The following is a 19,482-nucleotide window of genomic DNA, read 5'->3' on the forward strand; positions in this document are numbered from 1 at the left end:
ACCTTTTTTTGTTAAGTACATAACTCCACATGTGTTCATTCATAGTTTTGATGCCTTCAGTGAGAATCTACAATGTAAATAGTCATGAAAATAAAGAAAACGCATTGAATGAGAAGGTGTGTCCAAACTTTTGGCCTGTACTGTAAGTTCTTAACTTGTGTCGACTTACCTCACACAAACATGTCTCCCTGACAGGTGCTGTCTGATCTTCTGGCAGACCTAGACGCTTGTGATTTGCAGAAAGGCGACACCAAAGTTTTAGCCAATGGTGAAGTAGCACCTGGTTAGTCCAACTCTATTATTAATTAATAAAAGAAATGATACACTTAAAGGGACAGTACACCTCAAATTCAGAAATACATATTTTTCCTCTTACCTGTAGTGCTATTTATCAGTCTAGATTGTTTTGGTATGAGCTGCTCAGTCTTGGAGATTATGGCCATAGAAATGTCTGCTGTCTGCCGTCTCCAATATAGGATGCCGTACACATGCCACATTTTTTGCTCCCTCACATTCATTGTTTTCAGTGTAGATACGCAGCAGGCACGCTTAAACGACAAAGTGACGCCATCATGGCGCGCACACCTATTTTTCAGGGCGCAACGGCTGTGCCCTGAGATAAACCCAGTTAAACTTTTGGAATGCAGCAGTGCACACCGCATGTCATCTGACGAGGACCAACCAATCATAGCCGACAGATATTTCTCCCTTCCTACGTAAATGTCAGTCTGTGATAAATATGGAGAAGTTGATCATTTTGGTGCAGGGCTTTTCATCTGTTCCCCAGACGATATGCCCACACACTTACAAACAGCACCTGGAGAAAGAAAAGCTCTGCATTCACGATTTCAGGTAAATAGGCTATGATATGGTGCTGGTTAAGATTGTTTGGCAACCTCAGACACAACCTGCCACCGCGCTCTTGACAGCTGGCTCAAAAAAGGCACAAAAGTAGCGCCCAGCACCCGACCTCGCGTTTTCCAAGTGGTTAAAGAAGCGGCATGTGTACGGCCCCTAATTGAACTAGATGGCATTTGGCTCGTGGTTTGAAAAAAAAAAAAAAAAATCTTTCAGAGATCATAACCCAGTTACTCAAGTCAATCCACAGATCTTGTTGTAAGCAGTAAACTTTTTTCTTAATGTCAAACTACACCCACCAATCGAATCACAGCAGAAGGAAGTGTGCATCTACTCATGGATGAGAGGCTCGTGCTCGTGACAGCATGATATGTAAACAAAAATGGCGTCCTCCTCAGCTGTAACATTAGCTAGCTCAGTGATGCTAGATGAGCTAGCAGCACTTCCTTCTGCACGGTGATACGGTTGATGGGTGTAGCTTGGTAGAAAGAAAACACTCCTACATGAAACTCCTGACAAAGCGATCTATGGATTATTTTAAATAACTGGATAACGAAGGCAGACTTCTCCACGGCAGTTTGGATTTTCGGGTGAACTGTCTCTTAAAGTGTCACCACATATTTGTTGTCACAGTATAAATGATGTGTTCAGCTTCATACTAAGTGATTTGTGGCTTTTCAGTGTCTCTTTCAGACAAGAAGGTAGCTATAAAGAACCGAATCAAACAGATGATGGATGTTTCACGGGTAAGATATCACTAACTATTTTATAAACTGTAACTGCTTGGATGAGGAATGTTGATTCAAACATTCTACAGTTATGTGTTTCTTTTATTTAAAATACCTTCGCATGATGTGTTTCCAGGTCCAGACCACTCTGGCTGTGATCGAAGAAGAGCGAGATCGCTTCATGACCAAACTACTGAATGAAGAAAAGACTAGGAAATCACTGGAAGGTATGTTGGTTGTGGGTCCTTTGAGTTGTGTCACCTTTGAATTTAAGTTTTTTCCCTGCCTCTCTCTGAACATACCATCGTATATTGCAACAGAACAACACCAGGAGCTGGAGCACGCCATCGGATCCCTAAAAAGTGAGAAGAGCCAAGTTGAAAACCAGCTAAAGATGCTCCAGCAGAAAAACGAAATCATGGTCGAGATGTATCAGCAGAAGGAAAACGCTTTGCAGCAGTAAGTGAAGCCATAAAAGTCAGTCATCACTTTATTAACCATGCTGTTACACACTAGAAAATCTGCTCCTGATGAATATGAATAAGCAACGCTGTTTGAGCTTAATCCGCTCAGACATCTCATGAATAAAAGCATGTGTCTTTGAAATGGAAAAGATGTGGAGGAACCCTGTGTTGCTGTTATTTGAAGTTTCTGTGGCTTCACAGGAGATTAACCAAGGAGGAGTTGGAGCGACGCAGCAAAGAGAGTCAGCTGTCTGAGGTGGGAGGGAAAGCCGTCGAGGCCGAGGAGCAGGTTAAAGTCTTACGGCAACGCATCAATGAAATGGAGGAGCAGATGAAGAAGACTGAGGAAGTCTACAAAGAGCAGGTTGGTATTAATTTTTGAACGAAGAAGTACAGAGAGGAATCTCACTGAAACCTGAATCTTTACTGAATATCTTCTTCCTTGTTTCTTTTTTCAGATAAAAGAACAGGAAAACAAAACTCACTCCAACTGGGTACGTTGCACAGAGCGGCACAATTTATTCTCATATGCAGATGTGCTAGAAATGGTCATTTAAGCCTGTTTGATAATAAGATGAGGCATAAAGATTTTAGTTGCACACTAATTATCTGTTACGTCTCCAGGTAAATGCTCGTAACGCAGAGCGAGCTCTGAATCAAGAGAAACTTGAATCATCAAAGCTCCGTGAAAAGTAAGTGTTGGCAGAATTAGTAGAAACATTGCTTCATTGTTGTTTACAGTTTAACTGAACAAGTTTTAACTTCCTGTTGGTAGAGCAGATAATTTGACTAATCTAGAGCAGATTATTCATATTATCAACAGAGATTTATGATTATTAGTCATTTTGAAGCAAAAATACCCAGCATTCACTGGTTTCAGCTCTTCAGATGTGAGGATTTGCTCTCATTTTTATTATGTCATTGTAAATTGAATATTATTTGGCTCTTGACAAAAGGAACAACTTGGTCCTTGAACACTGGGCTTTGGGAAAAACCTCAGCAGATTAATTTATAATGAAAATAATATTTAACCTGTCTGTGGTACTTATTGCATCTAACGGTTTTTGTTTGTCCTTTTACCCATTAACAGACTGGCTGTACTCACCTCCCAGCTTAATGAGCGCCGTGCTCCTCTCTTCAGACCCAACTCTGGACAGCCTGCAGGCCCTCGTCAAGGTAAACACACCACACAACATCTCCTGCTGTTTTCTTCCCATTAGGACAGTTTCCATCCTACAGAGCTTTGAGAGGAGGATCCTGTTTTCTAATGAAATCCTGCATGTCTTTCTTTTTGTTTTTTGTTTGTACTAAATGAGAAAGACGTTGGGCATTTGTCATTTCAAAGAAGCCGAAAAGAGGACTCGTCTTTACATATATTGTTGTATATCATCAGCTGTTTCTTTTCCTTTGGTAAATGATGGTTTGATCGTAACAGGTGATTCATATGGGGCCTCTCCTGTGAGTGGGGGTGCTCCATCCCCTCCAATAATGATTGAGGGTCCCAGGCGCCCTCCTTCTGCCCCTGTAGGGCGAAGAATTGACCCGTATGGTGAGTCCCGGTGGATTATTTCGCCCTCTTTAATCCTCCCTACAGTTGGACCTCATGCCTTCACTCCAACCTTGTTTCCTTAAATCTTTTCGCCTCTGTCACACCTGATTTTCTTATTCTTTTCAGATCTTTTACCTTCCTGAGTTCTCCTTTTATGTCTTCCTACTTTGTATAACATCCTGATTCCTCCGTCTTCACCTCTCTTTCTCCTGCTCTTGTTTTTCCCTTTGAAATTTCCATTGAAGTTTTTGTGTTGCTGTTGATTTGTGCTTCACCTTTTGTTCTTTAAAGGCTCTAAAAACATGTTTCTCAATCAGCTTCTGAGTATAAGCAACAGCTTCCTAAACCTAAACAGTCCTGATGAAGCAGATTCACTGAATTTTTTAGTGTAAAACTCATAATAAATAATACAGGATGGGATTATTTTGTATCTGTGATTGTTGCTATAGTCATGAATTACAGATAATTCCAATGGAAACCAAGTTTTCCGGGGCTTTAAAATCATCCAGAATACTTTGTTTCCTTTTAATGTTGTCCTCATGGATTAGAGAAGACCCTGTGCCCTTGTAATAATTTGTTTCTCCTTGTTAGTGTCTTACAACTGTGTCTTCCCTGGAAACGTACAACAGGCAGAGTCTTGAGGGATTTCATTCATCATTGTATCGTCTTTTCTTCTCCCCTCAGGTCCGCGACCTCCATCAGACCCACACGGTCGTTACGCTGAAAACAAACACATCTCTGGGATGGGTATGTTGTCTACAGTCTCTTTGTTTCAAAGGGTTCACCTTTGCTTTTAACGTCTGTCCAACACCATGCTCTTTCTCCTCTTTCAGAGATGATGGGCCCCCGGAGCTCGTCACCTGCCAACATGGATGGATCTGTAAGTCTTTTCCTCATCAGATCATTTTTAATTCAATACCTTCCCTCCTTCCATGTGAAGGCCTAGAGCTCCTACCTACATGTCCGTTGTGTCTGTCCCTGCTCTAAAACAGACACAGGCAGTAGATCCACAGATAAAAGCAGAGACACAGGCTGAGGCCTCTACAGACAGTCCAGAGCCAGTGAGTATAGAGGCTGTCCAGGTGTAAAGGCGTATGCAAGCACGCTACCCCCACTGCCTTAAAGATCGATTTGGATTTGGGAAGACATTCAAGGCATTTCACTTCACTGGGGCTGACTTAACTTTTTGGGCTGAGTGTGTGGTTTCACCTGTTCTCACAGCACTGAGAGACGCAGAGTCTAAACTTGAGCTAAAATGTGTCTTGGAAAATATTTGGGTCTGTGAAAGCTGCAAATGTGTGTCAGAGGTTGAGTATTTGTGACAGTGGTCTGGTTTTTCATCCAATAATCATGGTGTGTGGTTACTGGTCATGTGATTTGAGCCCTGGCTAAATGCACTTTTTGTAAGTTGTGTGGTTTGTGGATCTTCTCACTGCATGACTAAAACTGTGATCCATCTATACTCACTTAGTAGTGATGGCCAAATGAAGCCTCATAAGGCATTTTCTTCATTTTATGAGCCCACTAGATGGCGCTAATTGTTCAACAAAAGGTTGAAAGCAGACTGAAAGGCCGTTCTTTGAGCCTCTCTCTTTAAACCATGAGCGCCATCTAGTGGGCTCAGAAAATAAAGAAAATACTTCATGAGGCTTCATTTGGCCGTCACTATTTACAGAACCAACTAAAACTCTACAGAATGCACTAGAACACAACACATTCCTCTTTTTCACTATCGTCCGTCTTTCTCAGGGACCTGGATCCTTCCTAGCGTCTCCAATCAGGGACTCACCGGGCCCCGTGGTCCAAGGACCTCCCCCCGGCCCTGGACCCCATGACCAGCTCCCCCCTCCGGGACCCCCCGGCCGCCTGCCGCCTCCTGGACCTTACAGACCTCCCCGACCTGGCCTCTACCACCTCCCACCAGGTCCTCATGGTCCCCTTCCTCCAAATGTACCTCCTCATCTTGGACCTCCACTACCAGCCAATGGACACCCAGGCATGCCCCTGCCTGGACCAATGGGAGGAGAGTTTGGGCCTCGACCTGCCAACGGACATGCATTCCTACCCAGGCCGGGCCCTGGACCTGTGCTTGATCCTCGGGGTCCGCCACCGCCACACTTCCGTCCCCCTCCACCTCACTTCGGACCGATGCCTCTGCCACCTGGTACGTTCCGCCCTTTAATGATGAGTAATAAAATTTAAATTGAATCTAATGCTTACAATAAAGGAGTGTACGTACCTGGGATGTTTTGTTTTTGTGTTGTATTGTGGTATTAAGAGTCATGGAATTTCTCTGGTATTGGTATCGACTGGTAAATGTCTGGTATGACCAGCTGCAGACCCTGCGAATCATGAACTTGACAGAATACCTGAGCTGTTTCTCAGTCTGTCTCCTCCTTCATCACAACATCACATCCCTTCTGTTTTGTTCTGTTTAGGTGTCCGTGGACCTATGGGACCACGTCCACCCATCCCTCCTGACATGCGCTACATGGGACCGCGGGATCACACCGGCCCACCAATGAATCTGCCTCCCGGCGTCCCTCCCCACCCCGCACACGGCGACGCATTCGGTCACGCTCCACCCGATGCCCTCCACAACTCACACACCGGCCCCAGACAGGACCTGCACGTGAAGCAGGAGGCCCCTCAGGACTCAGCGAGGCCAGCGATGGTCAAGCCTTAAAGACTCCACCGAGCTGTGGCAGAGGACTTGAACTTAACCCCCAAACCCCCATCACATTAACAACCAACAACCCAGATCCTGTCTAAACAAAGGTCATGATTATTTTCATATATCACTTAAAATAAAATAAAAAAAAGCATTGATGTTTATTTAAAAAAAAACAAAAAAAACATGGTCCTTAAATTAAAGCATCAATAATTATGTGTCTGAATCAACATGAGTTAAGAGGGTTGCCACTTTTCTAAACCGCTTATTGTGCAATAATAATTCATCATATGCCAGAGGATTTTCATTTTTGTTTATCTTTAAAAAAAAAATATATATATAGCAATGATTTTTAAGGGGCAATTTTTTAAATGTCATTTCCTGTGGAAATTATTTTAAAAAAAAAAAGGAGAGGGAGGAGGGAGTTTAGCTTCTAGCATTTCAGGAATACCATAATTTCCCAAAGCTGTTGCTTTAGAGCCGACTGTAAAGCAAATGTGTAATTTGATGGCCAGATGTATAACTTATTTTACTATGATGGTAGAACTTTTAATAATAAAGAATGTAAAAGCTGTCGGTGTTGCGTCACTAATCACTCACAGGATGTATATACTTTTCTACATGTCAAGGCGTTTGCTTTATTTGTAGAAAATAAGACATACATCTGAGCTGCTGCGGAGACAGAAACATGCTGATGCTCTGGATGAAACCACCAACCAAGCTGCTTCATTTGTAGTTTATTAGAAATTAAAAGCATTGTAAATGTTTGATACAATCCCCGTCAGTCTGTCAGACTGACTCAAACTCAAAGCGCTCCACAGGCCTCGCTTCACCCCGTCTCGTCGCGCTTCATCATACACACACACAGTTACTGTATACTCAGCAGTTAGTGTATCTTACAGTTAATTTACAGTCCTGAATATTGTGACGTTACAAAAATAAAATCTGAAATCAAACATGTAGATGTTTTTAGTGAACACAAACATCTGCAGAGTCAGACAGGAAACATAAAAACTTACATGCAACTTTAATTAAAATAAAAAAAGCCCTTAATGACAGGGTGGTGTGAGATCTCAGAAGGTAGTAGTGGGCTCAAGGAGAAGACGATTCCTGTCCTTTGCCGGTAAAGATGCATCCTCTATAGATCAAATATATCTGTATACATATAACATCTGATCTGCAGATTAACACTTGGTTTAAAAAGAAACGTTCCTGGGCAGGTGACGAACGTCCAACCTGAACGTTTCTGCTCGCTTAGAAAAAAACATCTGGACCGCAACACTGAATACAGAATCATGCAAACCATGCTGCATCCAATTTAATCTTAATGCATTTATAAAACCGTATGAAACTGTATTTAAATATAGTAAATCCAATACATACTGAAGCAGGAACACTGAACTGAGATGGAGACATTTAACTGCTACTCTTATTAATTCTGGGCTGAAACAAATATTTAGTACAGAAATTATATTTGAGATATGTCCTGACAAAGCCGACACCACGTTTAAAAATGGTCAGTGCATCATAAAATGACACCTACTGTATGTTTCACCCATAACTGCACCAGTTTAACATTGCAGATGCCACTGCTGGATTCAATACTGTCTGTGACTTTTTAAGTGTTTAGGATTACTATTATATATAATTATAAATGTGCTGTTTTCATCTTATGATAGCTTTAATGTAGAGACAACAGCGTGCCAGCTGAAACTTGAAGAACATATTGAACAGCAGGAAGAGCTCTGATTGGACATGCATACGACAGCTGCCTAATCAGAGTATCTGCTGCTTTAAATTAAGGCCGCACTAATCAAACGCGTTATACTTTTAACAACTCAAATGACGAATTGTTAAAGTGGAAACTGTGAATGTTAAAGCACATAAATTCTGAGATGATCGTAAATTAATGTATCTAATAGTCTTTTAAAAATTATTTTTGCGATCCAGATTTTCTCAGACGCGTCACTACTGGGAGACAGTGTTTTCATAAAACTAGGCTGTCTATGTGGTAAAAAGACGGAAATACGTTTGAGATTGGTGCCAGAGAAAACAAAAGAAAAGAGCTGTGACATTTGCTTTTGCTCAAGAGGTAGAAAACCTACAACTACCAGAATGCACTGCACCAGTCCCGCTAGTGGGTGACACAATGCAGCTGGGCCGTTTGGCAAGGAAACTCTAAAAGAAGGAGAGGACATGACGTCAGTTTCACATTGGAGCCAGACTTTGATGTCAGTTCTATTGGAGTTAAAAGGAGCAGACATGGCAGTCACACTATAACCCATCATATCTTTAGTGTTTCAACTTGTTTCAACCACCATATTTAAGAAACACACATTATACGATATTTATCTAAATGTGCACATTTGTTTTTCTTGTTACTGGTCTCCAAACAGATCGTGGCTCTGTCCGTCAGCTGCATATTCAACTTAAGCCCATGTTTGCTCTGAGCTACATCATGAAACGCAGCCAACCGGGACGGGTCAATTCAATTCAATAGAACATTTGCTATCACTCTCTGACACCGCAGCTCTGTTTGTTTCTGTTACACCTTCACCAGAGTTATCGCTTAACATTAATGGTTTTATCCCCAAATTAACATAGGGCGTCCACTGACTATCGTAGCTAAACAAAGTCCAACTGCTAACTTAGTTCACTGACGAACAAAGCAACAAGTACCGGTAAGTAATGGAGGTCCACATTTAGCAGCACCTCCTGATTATATTTAGAAACATTATAGAGCTGCCTAACGTTAGCCCTCCTGATTATTAAATATCCTTAACTGTTTGAAGGTTGGTCAGTAATGATATCAAATACATGTAGCCTACAATACTTCGTGCTAGCAGCAGGTAGGTTAGCGATCTTGGACCCAACAGGGGCAGCTGACGGACAGAGCCGTGATCTATTTGGAAACCAGTAACAAGGAAAACGAACACGCACATTTAGATAAAACACAGTTGACAAAGTTTGTTTTAATCTGGTGGAAGGATTTTTCGGTCAAAGGCGAAACAACAAAGATATAATGGGTTAGAGTGTGATTTGCCCTCCCACTGACTTAAATAGCAGTGGCACCAAAGTCTAGCACACATGCAAAATTCGGACGCTGTCACTGATGTCATGCTTTTTCTGTCTTCTATAGTTTCCTTGCCGTTTGGTAAATTGACACAGGAAACAAAATGGCGGCAGGTCTGGTAACAAACGATCTCAAATTACATTTAAACTGTAAGCTAATACATGTTTCTGAAAACATTTTCGGCAAGAAATAGGCAACACAGTAACAGAATCTTGGTTTATATTTCATCAGCGCGGCTTAGTTCCACCATGTTTTCGGCTTGTAGCGCCGAGATGTGGCTGCTGGTAAGATGGAGGCAAGTTTACCACACTTTATTAACACAGTGGTTCCCAACTGGTCCAGACACAGGGTCCAGATTTATCTTCAGTCATTAGTTCAAGGTCCTCACAGTTCGATATATTCAGCATCATACTTGTGTTTGACCATGTGGTTGAGCTAGTTTGCTGTCTCTGTCATGTAGCTGTCCGTTAGTCACTTACTCTACAGCAGGGAACGGCACTTCAAAATAAAAGCTCTGTGCTGGAAATGCATTGAACTTCAAAATAAAGCTTTTTTTTTTTTTTTTTTTTTAACAAACTTGACATGTTCACAAGTCACTCCTGGTCCCACTTTTGGACCAGGACCCACCAGTTGGGAACCACTGCATTAACACAATCGGTAAAGTATCTCTTTTAGCAAGAATAAAATAAACTTAATTATTAATTTGGGGAATTTAATCTTTTTTTACGCATTTAATAAATTCATCGAATCAATTAATAATTAAACACGATGAAAGTCTGTAATCGTGGCACACACAAACCATTGTGGACTAACTTTTAATATCTGCAAACACGTTACTGTTTGCATGTTGTGTTATTTATTCAGGGAATGACTTTGCAAACTCCACATAAAACTCAAATGAAGCACCTGCAGTAACTCACGTTGTGTCCCATTTACCAAAAATCAGTGAGCTGAGGAAGACTGGAGATGAGGTGGGTTGACTGTTTCAACATAACCCTGCTGTGATATGAACGCCGTGTGTCTCCACCTGGTCATAGGCAAACGTATTTAGAGTGTTTTTGGAGGAGGGTTACGCACTTGGCAACAGAATCAAAGAATACAAAACTCTTTACTTTCTTCATATACTCATTGGGAGAAAAAACGACCTTGGTTTAGTATTGCTGGATGTGATGAGGTGGAGCACCGCACTCTGCTGGATGTGGGTGCTGGGAGAGATTAAAAAGAGGGTGGGTCAAAGTTCGAGGCGCGCTGCGACTTAGCTGTCCTTGTGTAACGTCTGATGGAGATGGAGATAGAGTTGTTTCTTTGTTAGAAGCTGCAGTTTCTTTCTCTTGAAGTCCGTGGGCTTCTTGTACCTGAAATCAAAGCAGGTTCAGTTTATACGTCATGTTTCACAAAGGAATCGCTCACATGATTTAAATGTCACGTGTCAGTGGACTGACTCACAGTTCGATGACAATGGGGCCGGGTTTGATCTCGTCCATTTCCATGAAGGCAAAACATTTAGTGCTGGTAAACCTCTTTTTGGGTTTGTAGTGCTTGAATTCGAAGAAGATAGCTGCTCCTGGAAGAACGCACAGCGGGTTTCACAACATTAACTAAAGGGTTAACATACTAAATAATTACTGCACATCTAGACCCCAGTGGCATTAAAGGATAAGACTGGCCTTACTCTATACTTCGTTCGTCTCAGTACGTTTTCATGCACAGTGAAACCGAGCAACAGGTATAGCTCGACTACACCATTTAATTGGACTACTGTCCTTGTCCCAGGATACAAGCACAGGAGGGGAATCCATTTATTGACAGAAGTATGTCCGACTCTGCTACAATAGGCAGCAATATGCCCCCTTTCAGCTTGTGTTATTGAACCTTTTTCTGGTCGACCTATCTCTTCACAGACCAAACAATCGACAAGTTAGCTACGGTTAGCTAGCGGCAAACTGGTGCCATAATGGACAACTTAACAGCTCTGTACATTTCGGCTCTGGATGGTGATTTCGCCATGTTGTTTCCAGCTTCTTCCTCTGTTATGCCTTTAATGCTATTCGAGTTCCAGGTTGCAAGTTTTTTTTTTCCTAGGATGGCGAAGGCAAGACCCGCCCCACTCTGCCCTACCCTAACCAATCTCATTCCACATGCCTAACCCTAACCAATCCAGCCAAAAAAGGCAATGACTACTAGCCAATCAGAGGGAGAGTAGGGTGAACCGTGCCTTTGCCATCCTAGGAAAATCAAATTACCTTCCAGGTCACAGCCCGGGGTGGAAACTGTGGAGCATGCAGAGTGCCAAGGCCAGTTTGGGTCCGATTGACCGCAGACATGCAGGTGTAATTTGACTCCCGAATGCATTATCTGGGTGTGTTAGTATTTGAGAACTTCGATTTAATACGATTTTAGTCAGGCTAACATGTTTACATGTATTTTAGAAGACTGGTTTAAGATGGACCAACACAACAAATCGATTTTCTCTAATATCATGTAAATGTACTGACTCAATACTTTTCGAATGACCTCCCTTGTCTGTGACTTCGTGTGGCCGCGAGCCGGATGAGTGTTGGAGATATCGGCTGTAGAGATTGCTGCCTTCTCTTGAGTATAATGCAACTATAATGGTACTCCTTGTGGTGCTCAAAGCGCCAAAAAAACAAAACTGACTAGGAACTATTTTATTTCTACCGAACTGCACCCATTAAGCGAATCACAGTGCAGAAGGAAGTGTGCATCTACTGCTAGCTCACCTAGCACCACTGAGCTAGCTAATGTTACAGCTCAGCCGAGGTAGGCGCCATTAATGATTACTTCTCACGCTGTCACAAGCCTCTCTTCCGTGAGTAGATGAACCTTTTCTTTGTAGTTGGCGATGGAGGAAAATAGTTCCTACATGACATTTGAGTGCTATATCATAGGCAAACTGGAGTTGCTTGAGTTTCTTGAAGACGTTTCACCTCTCATCCAAGAGGCTTCCTCAGTTCCAACAGACTGGTGCAGAGTCGCCGGCTCTAAACTCTGTGTGGGTGTGAACCCTTACAAAGTCGTTAGAGTCACCTGTGATCTCTGAGATTCAGAGTCGTTATGGTCACCTGTGAGTCGTTGACCCACCCAGCCATCATGTGTGTCTAGTTGCCTACGATATAGGATTTAAGATTACCATGACCTGGATGACTGAGAATCTTCACCAACATCCTGCTGACAACAAGGTCTGTGGATTATCTTGACTAACAGGGTCATGATTTTTGGAAGGAGACATTGCTGTTTAGTGCAACCGACTTCCGTTATATTGGAGAGAAGGCAGACATCTCTACAGCTGATATCTCCAACACTCCGCAACTCACACCAAAACAACCTAAACTGATGGACAGCACTGCAGGTAAGAGGAAAAGCATGTATTTTTGATTCTGGGGTGAACTGTCTCTTTAACATACAGTACATTAACAAGCAGTTGTGCCTTCAGTGCCCACTGTCACTGTAGTGACAGATCCTGCGTGACAGTGTGACTCATTCTGTGTCTTTGATAGTGACACAGAGGGATAAGATATATCAATCTTTAGCTACACAGACAGTGATGACAGTGGGATCAGTTTATTGTTGATTTCGGTCTTTGAAGTGGAAACAGACAACTTTACCTTTTGGTAATCTCTCCACATGTCTCTGGATTTCCACGTCCACGCTGAAGTGAATGTAGGTGTCTTCCTTCCTGGAGGCCACAGGTGTGTCCTGCACTGGGTTCACATCTATGCCGTTCAAATCTGCAGCCAGAGAAACAACAGTGTGATCTTGGTTTTGCCAAACTAATGTTTTATACTCAGATTTTCACCTCAGGGTGATGTACGTCAGCAGCATTCTCACAGAGATGTGAACAAGTACCTTTGACACTGATGGTCATGTACGGATCGATGCACTGCCCAGCATCCTTCAACCCGATTTTTTCGATCTTTAGTGTAAGTAGTGTCATCCCAGGCTCTGAGGGTAACCGTGGCAACAAGGTACCTGTAGAGGACAAAGGTTGCAGACAGTTGCCTTAACAACAGAAAGAGATGTCATCTGAGATTAGCCAATAGCAGGCAGTATTTTCAGTGGCATGCTCTTCACCATCAGGTTACACGCTTTTGTGTCTGGGACTGATGAGGCAACATTTGTTTTTGTCAGTGGAGTCTGGCTTTGAAGAGAGCACGGATGAGTTTCACTTTCAGTTTGTCAACTGATGTTCTGGTATAGCTTTGTTGTTGTTTAACACGGCCCCCGATCACTTCAATTTATCAAGAATTTTCTCAGATTTCAGATTCTTTTTTCACCGGAGGCATGCGAGAACAACATAGCTTTCTTCACAAATTCAACGTAACACGGGGTGAGTACCATAAAGCTTCAATTAAACGCCCAGGCTCTTCTACTAGTCTGGTGCAGCTACACACTTTGACAAATAAAGGCCTGTCGCAATTAGAAGCCTGGTCTGGTTGCCAAGCAGTTCATCTTTTTGAAAGTTCTTTAAATCTATAAAACCCAGTTCAGACCAAAGATTCACAGCGAGACAAGTTGAAACATGCAACTTCTTATGTGCATAAGCATAAGCAGCAGCGACCCACCATCCGACACCAGCACACTGTGAGGACGGAAACAGAGGACTCGGCAGGGATGGAGCACCTGCTGCAGCAAGTGAACACGCCATCTGCAGCCATTTTAACTTGACCAGCGGACTTCACTACAAGCTGACTGGCTGTTGAAACATGTTCTAAAACCAGATGCTGGCGATTTGACCAGCTGAGTTGCACGTGACACCATCAGCCAGCGTGAGTCGAGCTCAGACCGGCCAGTTCACACCGCTGCAACTTTTCTCTGCAACGTTCTAAAACGGTTTCGTCTCGTCATGATTGTTTGGTCTGTATTGGGCTTAAAAGTGGATTGTTGACTACCTACTTGAGCTAACTTCAGTTAGCTGTTTAGATCGCACATACAAACATAATTGTTTAAACTTTCGTCAATAGGGAGACGCTACACATTGTTAGCTCGGTTCATTTCATTTTACTGAAACCATGAGCACCAGAGAAGACAAGTAGTGACTGTCTACCCTTGAGGTTGTCATTAAGTCAGAATATGTGTCCGTTCATCGATTACACGGTACGTTATTTATATTTCTTTAGACCATAAGGGTCCGCCAATCACAAGAATCAAAAGGTGTCGATCCATTTATTTTCATCCGCTTATCCGGGGCAAAGCACCCAAGACATCCCTCTCCCCAGCAACGCCTCTGAGCTCCTCCTGGGAAGGCGTTCCCAGGCCAGATGAGATATATAATCCCTCCAGTGTGTTCTGGGTCTGCCCCGGGGCCTCCTACCAGTGGGACGTGCCTGGAACACCTCTAACAGGAGGCACCCAGGAGGAATCCTGATCAGATGCCCGAACCACCTCAACTGACCCCTTTTGATGCAAAGGAGCAGCGGCTCTACTCCAAGCTCCCTCCAGATGTCAGAAGGTGTTTCTCATAAAGATTAATCCAACTTCTGAATATTGTTGTAACAGGATAAAGTGGTGTTGTGTCGGTGTGCCGGGTGGCGTAAAACAAGTGTCATAACATAACATATAATTGATGTTATTTGAAGCCTAAAGGCCTGTCCCAAATATAGGCCTGTTGAGTTAAGTGATTTAAGCAAATATTAGCCCAGGCTTCTAATTGAAGTTATATGGTAACTTCTACAAAAATGATCATTTCAGAGTCCCTTTACATTTTTGTCAGTTCAGCATCAGGCCATGTGTTCCCACTAACAGGCAGTGATAAAAACACGTTGATCATGCAGCAGAGAACGAGTTCAGACGTTGGTTGATAAAAGCCGTACCTTGTGAAGCTGCGAATGAGGCAGGCAGGAATGAGCGGTGAAGCCATGCACAGCACCGACAGAAGGAAACAAAAAGACACACAGTCAAACAGCCCTCCCAAACAACAGGACAACATGACACAACAAATCAAACATCCCTCAAACAGCAGGTGTGTTTGATTAACTGTAACAGACACAGTACCGGGGGCTCTAGGGGGGAAAGCCTCTATGGATCCTGCTCCTGCTGCGGCGTCCTCCTCCTCCTCCTCCAGCTCCAGGTTCTCCTCTTCACCTGGAGCGAAGATTTTCCTGACAGAGGAACGACAGGTTAGATGACGTCAACGATCACGCAGGATGTTCTGTAAAATACAGGCTCAAACTCGCAACAGTGTGAGATATAAGTAAAGGATATTTACCTTAGGGGCACTGGCTGCACATCAAAGGGGAATTTTTTGTTGTAGGTCAGAATATTTTGAATTACTGCAGACACAAAAGGAGGAAGATCAGAATACACAGTCATGACAGCAGGATTAACAAGGTGACACTTCATAACTCCCAGTCACTACACTTACTGGTTTCCAGTTTCTTCAGCTCTTCTAACTTGAAGTCTTCCTTTGACTGTGTGCACTGCAGAAGAACAGACATATTTAATACTCTCATATGCAGCAATTGTTCCCATTTAAATAATTTGTAAGTGCACAAGAGTGAGAGTAGGTGGAAGCACTTGAATCACAAATACTGTCAAGTGGAAAGTTTGATATGTTCTTAAAAGTCCTCATCTATGCTGACGATTAATGTATTTATATATATATATATATATATGTTCTTTTTAAGAAGCAACATTATTGGTGTATTGATTTGTTGTTCATCCTTATTGTTTGGTAGGTCACACCAGACAGGAAGGGAGGATGGGGTAGGATTTAAGTTGCATTTGTACACTAGTTCAGTGGTTTTCAAATGGTGTGCACTCCTGTGGAATTTTGTGATAACCACACATTATTATAGCAATATTCAACTGGGCCTACACAAAAAGTTATTAACTAATTTTCAATTGACTGTATCAGTATGTTGTGCACACCCATTTCCTAATGAAGAGGTAAATTCTGCCTAAAGAATTTAATTTAATTTAGTTTAATTTAAAAACATCTTCACAGGGAACCTACTTGTCGCCGTTCGTGCATGGGAATTATAAGTGTGTGACACATAACATTATCTTACATTATTTCCTGTTTAAATTAATGTGTTATTGGTCATTTGATGTAATTTTAAAAAGTTTAAAATGAATCCTTGAATTATTTTGTTAAACATTTAATGAGTAATAGCTGGTTGTCAATTGTTATTTGATGTTAGTAAATAAAAACAAACATTTATGTCATGATATGAGTGATAACACAGGTTATACAGTCTATTGCATACAGATATAAATACAGTTGTGCCTTGGGCATAAAACGTTTAAAAACCACTGCACTAGACTGATGTTCACTGATTGTGTTACATACTAAAAATAAATATTGCAAGTCATAAAAAAGAGAATACGCAATTTCTTTGACGACTCAAAGCAACAAAACTTTCTGAAAGTTTAAACAGTACCATGAATAATAATTCCCCCTCTTGGAATTTGTGTGACTTTGATGACCCCTCAAGGCAGAGCATATGTTTGGCACAGAAAGACAGTTTGTAAATTGTCTGTTTCTAGCAAAAATATTAATATTGAGTACAAACAGGGATGCACGATATTGATTTTTTTTGCCGATATCTGATATGCCGATATATAACAACTTACTTGGCCAATAACTGATACAGATATCGATATATCCACTTTTTTTCTCCCACTTAATTTCAGTGATCATCAAGTCTCTTCTATAATGGAATTAGCATCATATTATGTATGTATACTCTTGTTGTGATCCCCCCCGGCAGATGGCGATATTAAATACGATGATTTTCAGAGTATGTAAAATTTTTTCATTGTGTCAAATAAAATAAAAAAAGCATGTTGGCCGATTCTGATGCCGTGCTGATATTATTGTGCATAATAAGTACAACTTCATAAAATCAAGGGATTTAGTTTTTCTTCACCAGAATTTTTTTCCTGACAGTATAATGAAGGCTGTGAATCAGCTTTAGACCATCATACAGTGAGATATGAGGTAAAAAATTACAACAAAAAATTAATAAAATAATTTTTATTAATAAAATATTTATATTGTTTATAAAAAAATTATTTAAAAATTAAATAAATAAAGTAAAAATAATTTTAAAAAATAAAATAAAAAATAACAAAAATACATTTAAAAAAAATTAAATGTTAATTTAATTTTAACAAAGTAAACTTTGATAACACTGATTTAACGGCAGTGTTTTAAGTGAAGTACAGATTTTAACCTATCTTGTCTGTGTCAGGGAGGTTGATGAAGCTGAAAACTTAAATTAAGTCTGGTGTACTGTTTGTAACATGTTTTAAATTTTCAGAATATTTTGGTGGCTTGTCAAACATTTCTTAGAGAGTGTGGGGGATCTGAGAAGGTTTGGACTCATGACCGCACTATTTTACCTACTGATCCTCATTCATTTTTGATTGTAATGTTCATCTCTAAAGAACTATGGTCAAAATTTGTTATTTTAAGAGGTGCTCTTTAGATGTCTGTTTCTAAAAAACATATTCCACACACTGTGTTTCATACAGATTAAAGAAAACAATGCCACCCACCTGCAGACTGGCGCTCCTCATCTCCAGGCATGTTGCAATCTTTCCTAAAGTTTTCTAAAAAAAAAAAAAAAAAAAAAAAAGAAGAAACCCACTTGTTAGATAATGTAGAATCCCTAACTCGTCTGTGCAGAGGTTACAGAGACACTTAATGATTACCTTCTGCTCCTCTGTGAAGTCTGATGAGTTTGTAGACTGGACCTCTTTCTGCAGCTGCCTCGCCAAACTAGAGAACACAGAGGTGAGTTAATGCTTTGCAGCAAACTTCTTGTAGTGTAAGATGACTTCATCGTGTATACCTGCGCCCCCTTCTGGTCACAAACAGAAGAAGTCATGATTTATATTTCATATTATTAATGCAATTTCATACAAAACAATAATTAGCAGACAGAGCAGATCACATCAGTAAAAAATGTGCAGACAAGATCTTGTGTGTGAGCAGGAAACATTACTCAGTGAGCAGATGAAAACCCACCCATAACAATAAGAGGGTGTGGCTGACTATTTCTCAATACTCTGAGGGAATATTGGCCCCATTTCTGCACTGCATGACACAAAATGAAACACACTGCACACAGCTCTGGATGCTTTCTCCATGACAGGACTCTCCCTGCACTCAGACTGCTGCCTGAATGAGTCTGGAGTGCAACATCCTCACACACACACACACACACACACACACACACACACACACAAGCGACTGTGCTGCTGCCTCTGCAACTGCCACATCACGTCATGGATGGGTAGGGTTTGTTTACTGCTGTGAGGAGCTGACTGACAGCTCACAGGCTCCAACTTCTTGTGAACCACCGTGCAGCCACTGTCTCCTACATGCCGTTATCTCCCTGCACATTCAAGGATTCAAACAGAAGCAGAAGCATGGATGAAGCAGCTGTGTGACAGGCAGGACACACATGTTGAATGCAACTTACATTTGGTACTCATCTATAGCCTCCACTAATTGTCCCCACGAGTCAAAGTCTGTGCCTTTCCTAAAACTGGCGTGCCATTTCTGAATAGTCTTGTTGACATCAGACATGTTGGCAGGGCGGGTACTCGCGGCGCTCTCAGGGCAGCATAGCCGGGGAGGAGGCTCATCTACGGGGCTTCAGCGGCACCAAGCAGCGGCGGCGTCGTCAGCCCGGTTCTCTGCTGTCCGGAGCCGCACGGATACACCACTGACACCCCGACCAAGCCCTTTCTGCCTGCTCACCCTAATATCGCATCCGCAGCAGAGAGGAAGTCCCGCCCGGAGCTCGGGGTGCGCGCGTTTTGGGACGCGGGGTCGCTCGAGTGGACGGCAACAGGATGTGGACGTGTTGGTGGTCGCGAGACACTGCTGCAGGAAATCATTTTTTTAAAGGCGCAATTTTTTTTTTTTTTTATCACCGTGTAAATCAAAATAAATGAGTAAATTAAATTTTGTTTTTGTTTTAAATAAAAAATTAAATTAAAAATATTTTTTGTTGTAAAATACAGAATCTGCTTCTAAAATATAATAAGTAGAAAAAGTATAGGCTAATGGGACTACATACAAGTATTAGTAGTGCTCAAATGTACTTCCACCATTTCCATTAATTCCTCCACTGTGTAATTTATTTTAGAAAATATACATGTATTTA

The 19,482-nt window shown here is 41.7% G+C and overlaps 2 protein-coding genes across 5 annotated transcripts in view; one reads left to right on the plus strand and one right to left on the minus strand.

Annotated features, from left to right (window-relative positions):
- The window catches only part of mia3 (MIA SH3 domain ER export factor 3), a 23,000-nt gene extending 16,156 nt beyond the window's left edge, over positions 1–6,844 (plus strand). Inside the window, exons 15-29 of one of the 4 annotated variants that reach the window (XM_078173886.1) lie at positions 196–283; positions 1,540–1,604; positions 1,723–1,813; positions 1,907–2,045; positions 2,252–2,414; positions 2,509–2,544; positions 2,675–2,742; positions 3,141–3,226; positions 3,486–3,599; positions 4,284–4,346; positions 4,433–4,479; positions 4,592–4,660; positions 5,349–5,524; positions 5,555–5,763; positions 6,038–6,844. In XM_078173886.1, the coding sequence (XP_078030012.1) occupies positions 196–283; positions 1,540–1,604; positions 1,723–1,813; positions 1,907–2,045; positions 2,252–2,414; positions 2,509–2,544; positions 2,675–2,742; positions 3,141–3,226; positions 3,486–3,599; positions 4,284–4,346; positions 4,433–4,479; positions 4,592–4,660; positions 5,349–5,524; positions 5,555–5,763; positions 6,038–6,285 (1,662 nt within the window). In that variant the 3' untranslated portion in view covers positions 6,286–6,844. Of the gene's footprint in view, positions 1–195; positions 284–1,539; positions 1,605–1,722; positions 1,814–1,906; positions 2,046–2,251; positions 2,415–2,508; positions 2,545–2,674; positions 2,743–3,140; positions 3,227–3,485; positions 3,600–4,283; positions 4,347–4,432; positions 4,480–4,591; positions 4,661–5,348; positions 5,764–6,037 lie in introns of all 4 variants that reach the window. The other 3 variants (XM_033648112.2, XM_078173887.1, XM_033648114.2) reach the window with 3 other exon arrangements.
- aida (axin interactor, dorsalization associated) lies at positions 6,671–19,152 on the minus strand. The gene is made up of 10 exons (XM_033648236.2): positions 18,793–19,152; positions 18,020–18,086; positions 17,864–17,917; positions 15,726–15,780; positions 15,570–15,633; positions 15,356–15,462; positions 13,211–13,333; positions 12,970–13,092; positions 10,790–10,907; positions 6,671–10,698 (listed from the first exon to the last, which is right to left on the minus strand). The coding sequence occupies exons 1-10, from the start codon at positions 18,897–18,899 to the stop codon at positions 10,599–10,601; spliced, it is 918 nt and encodes a 305-aa protein (XP_033504127.1). The 5' UTR covers positions 18,900–19,152; the 3' UTR covers positions 6,671–10,598.
- Positions 19,153–19,482: the final 330 nt, after the last annotated feature.

Source organism: Epinephelus lanceolatus, chromosome 13, assembly GCF_041903045.1.
Source record: "Epinephelus lanceolatus isolate andai-2023 chromosome 13, ASM4190304v1, whole genome shotgun sequence".
Classification (NCBI taxonomy): domain Eukaryota; kingdom Metazoa; phylum Chordata; class Actinopteri; order Perciformes; family Serranidae; genus Epinephelus; species Epinephelus lanceolatus.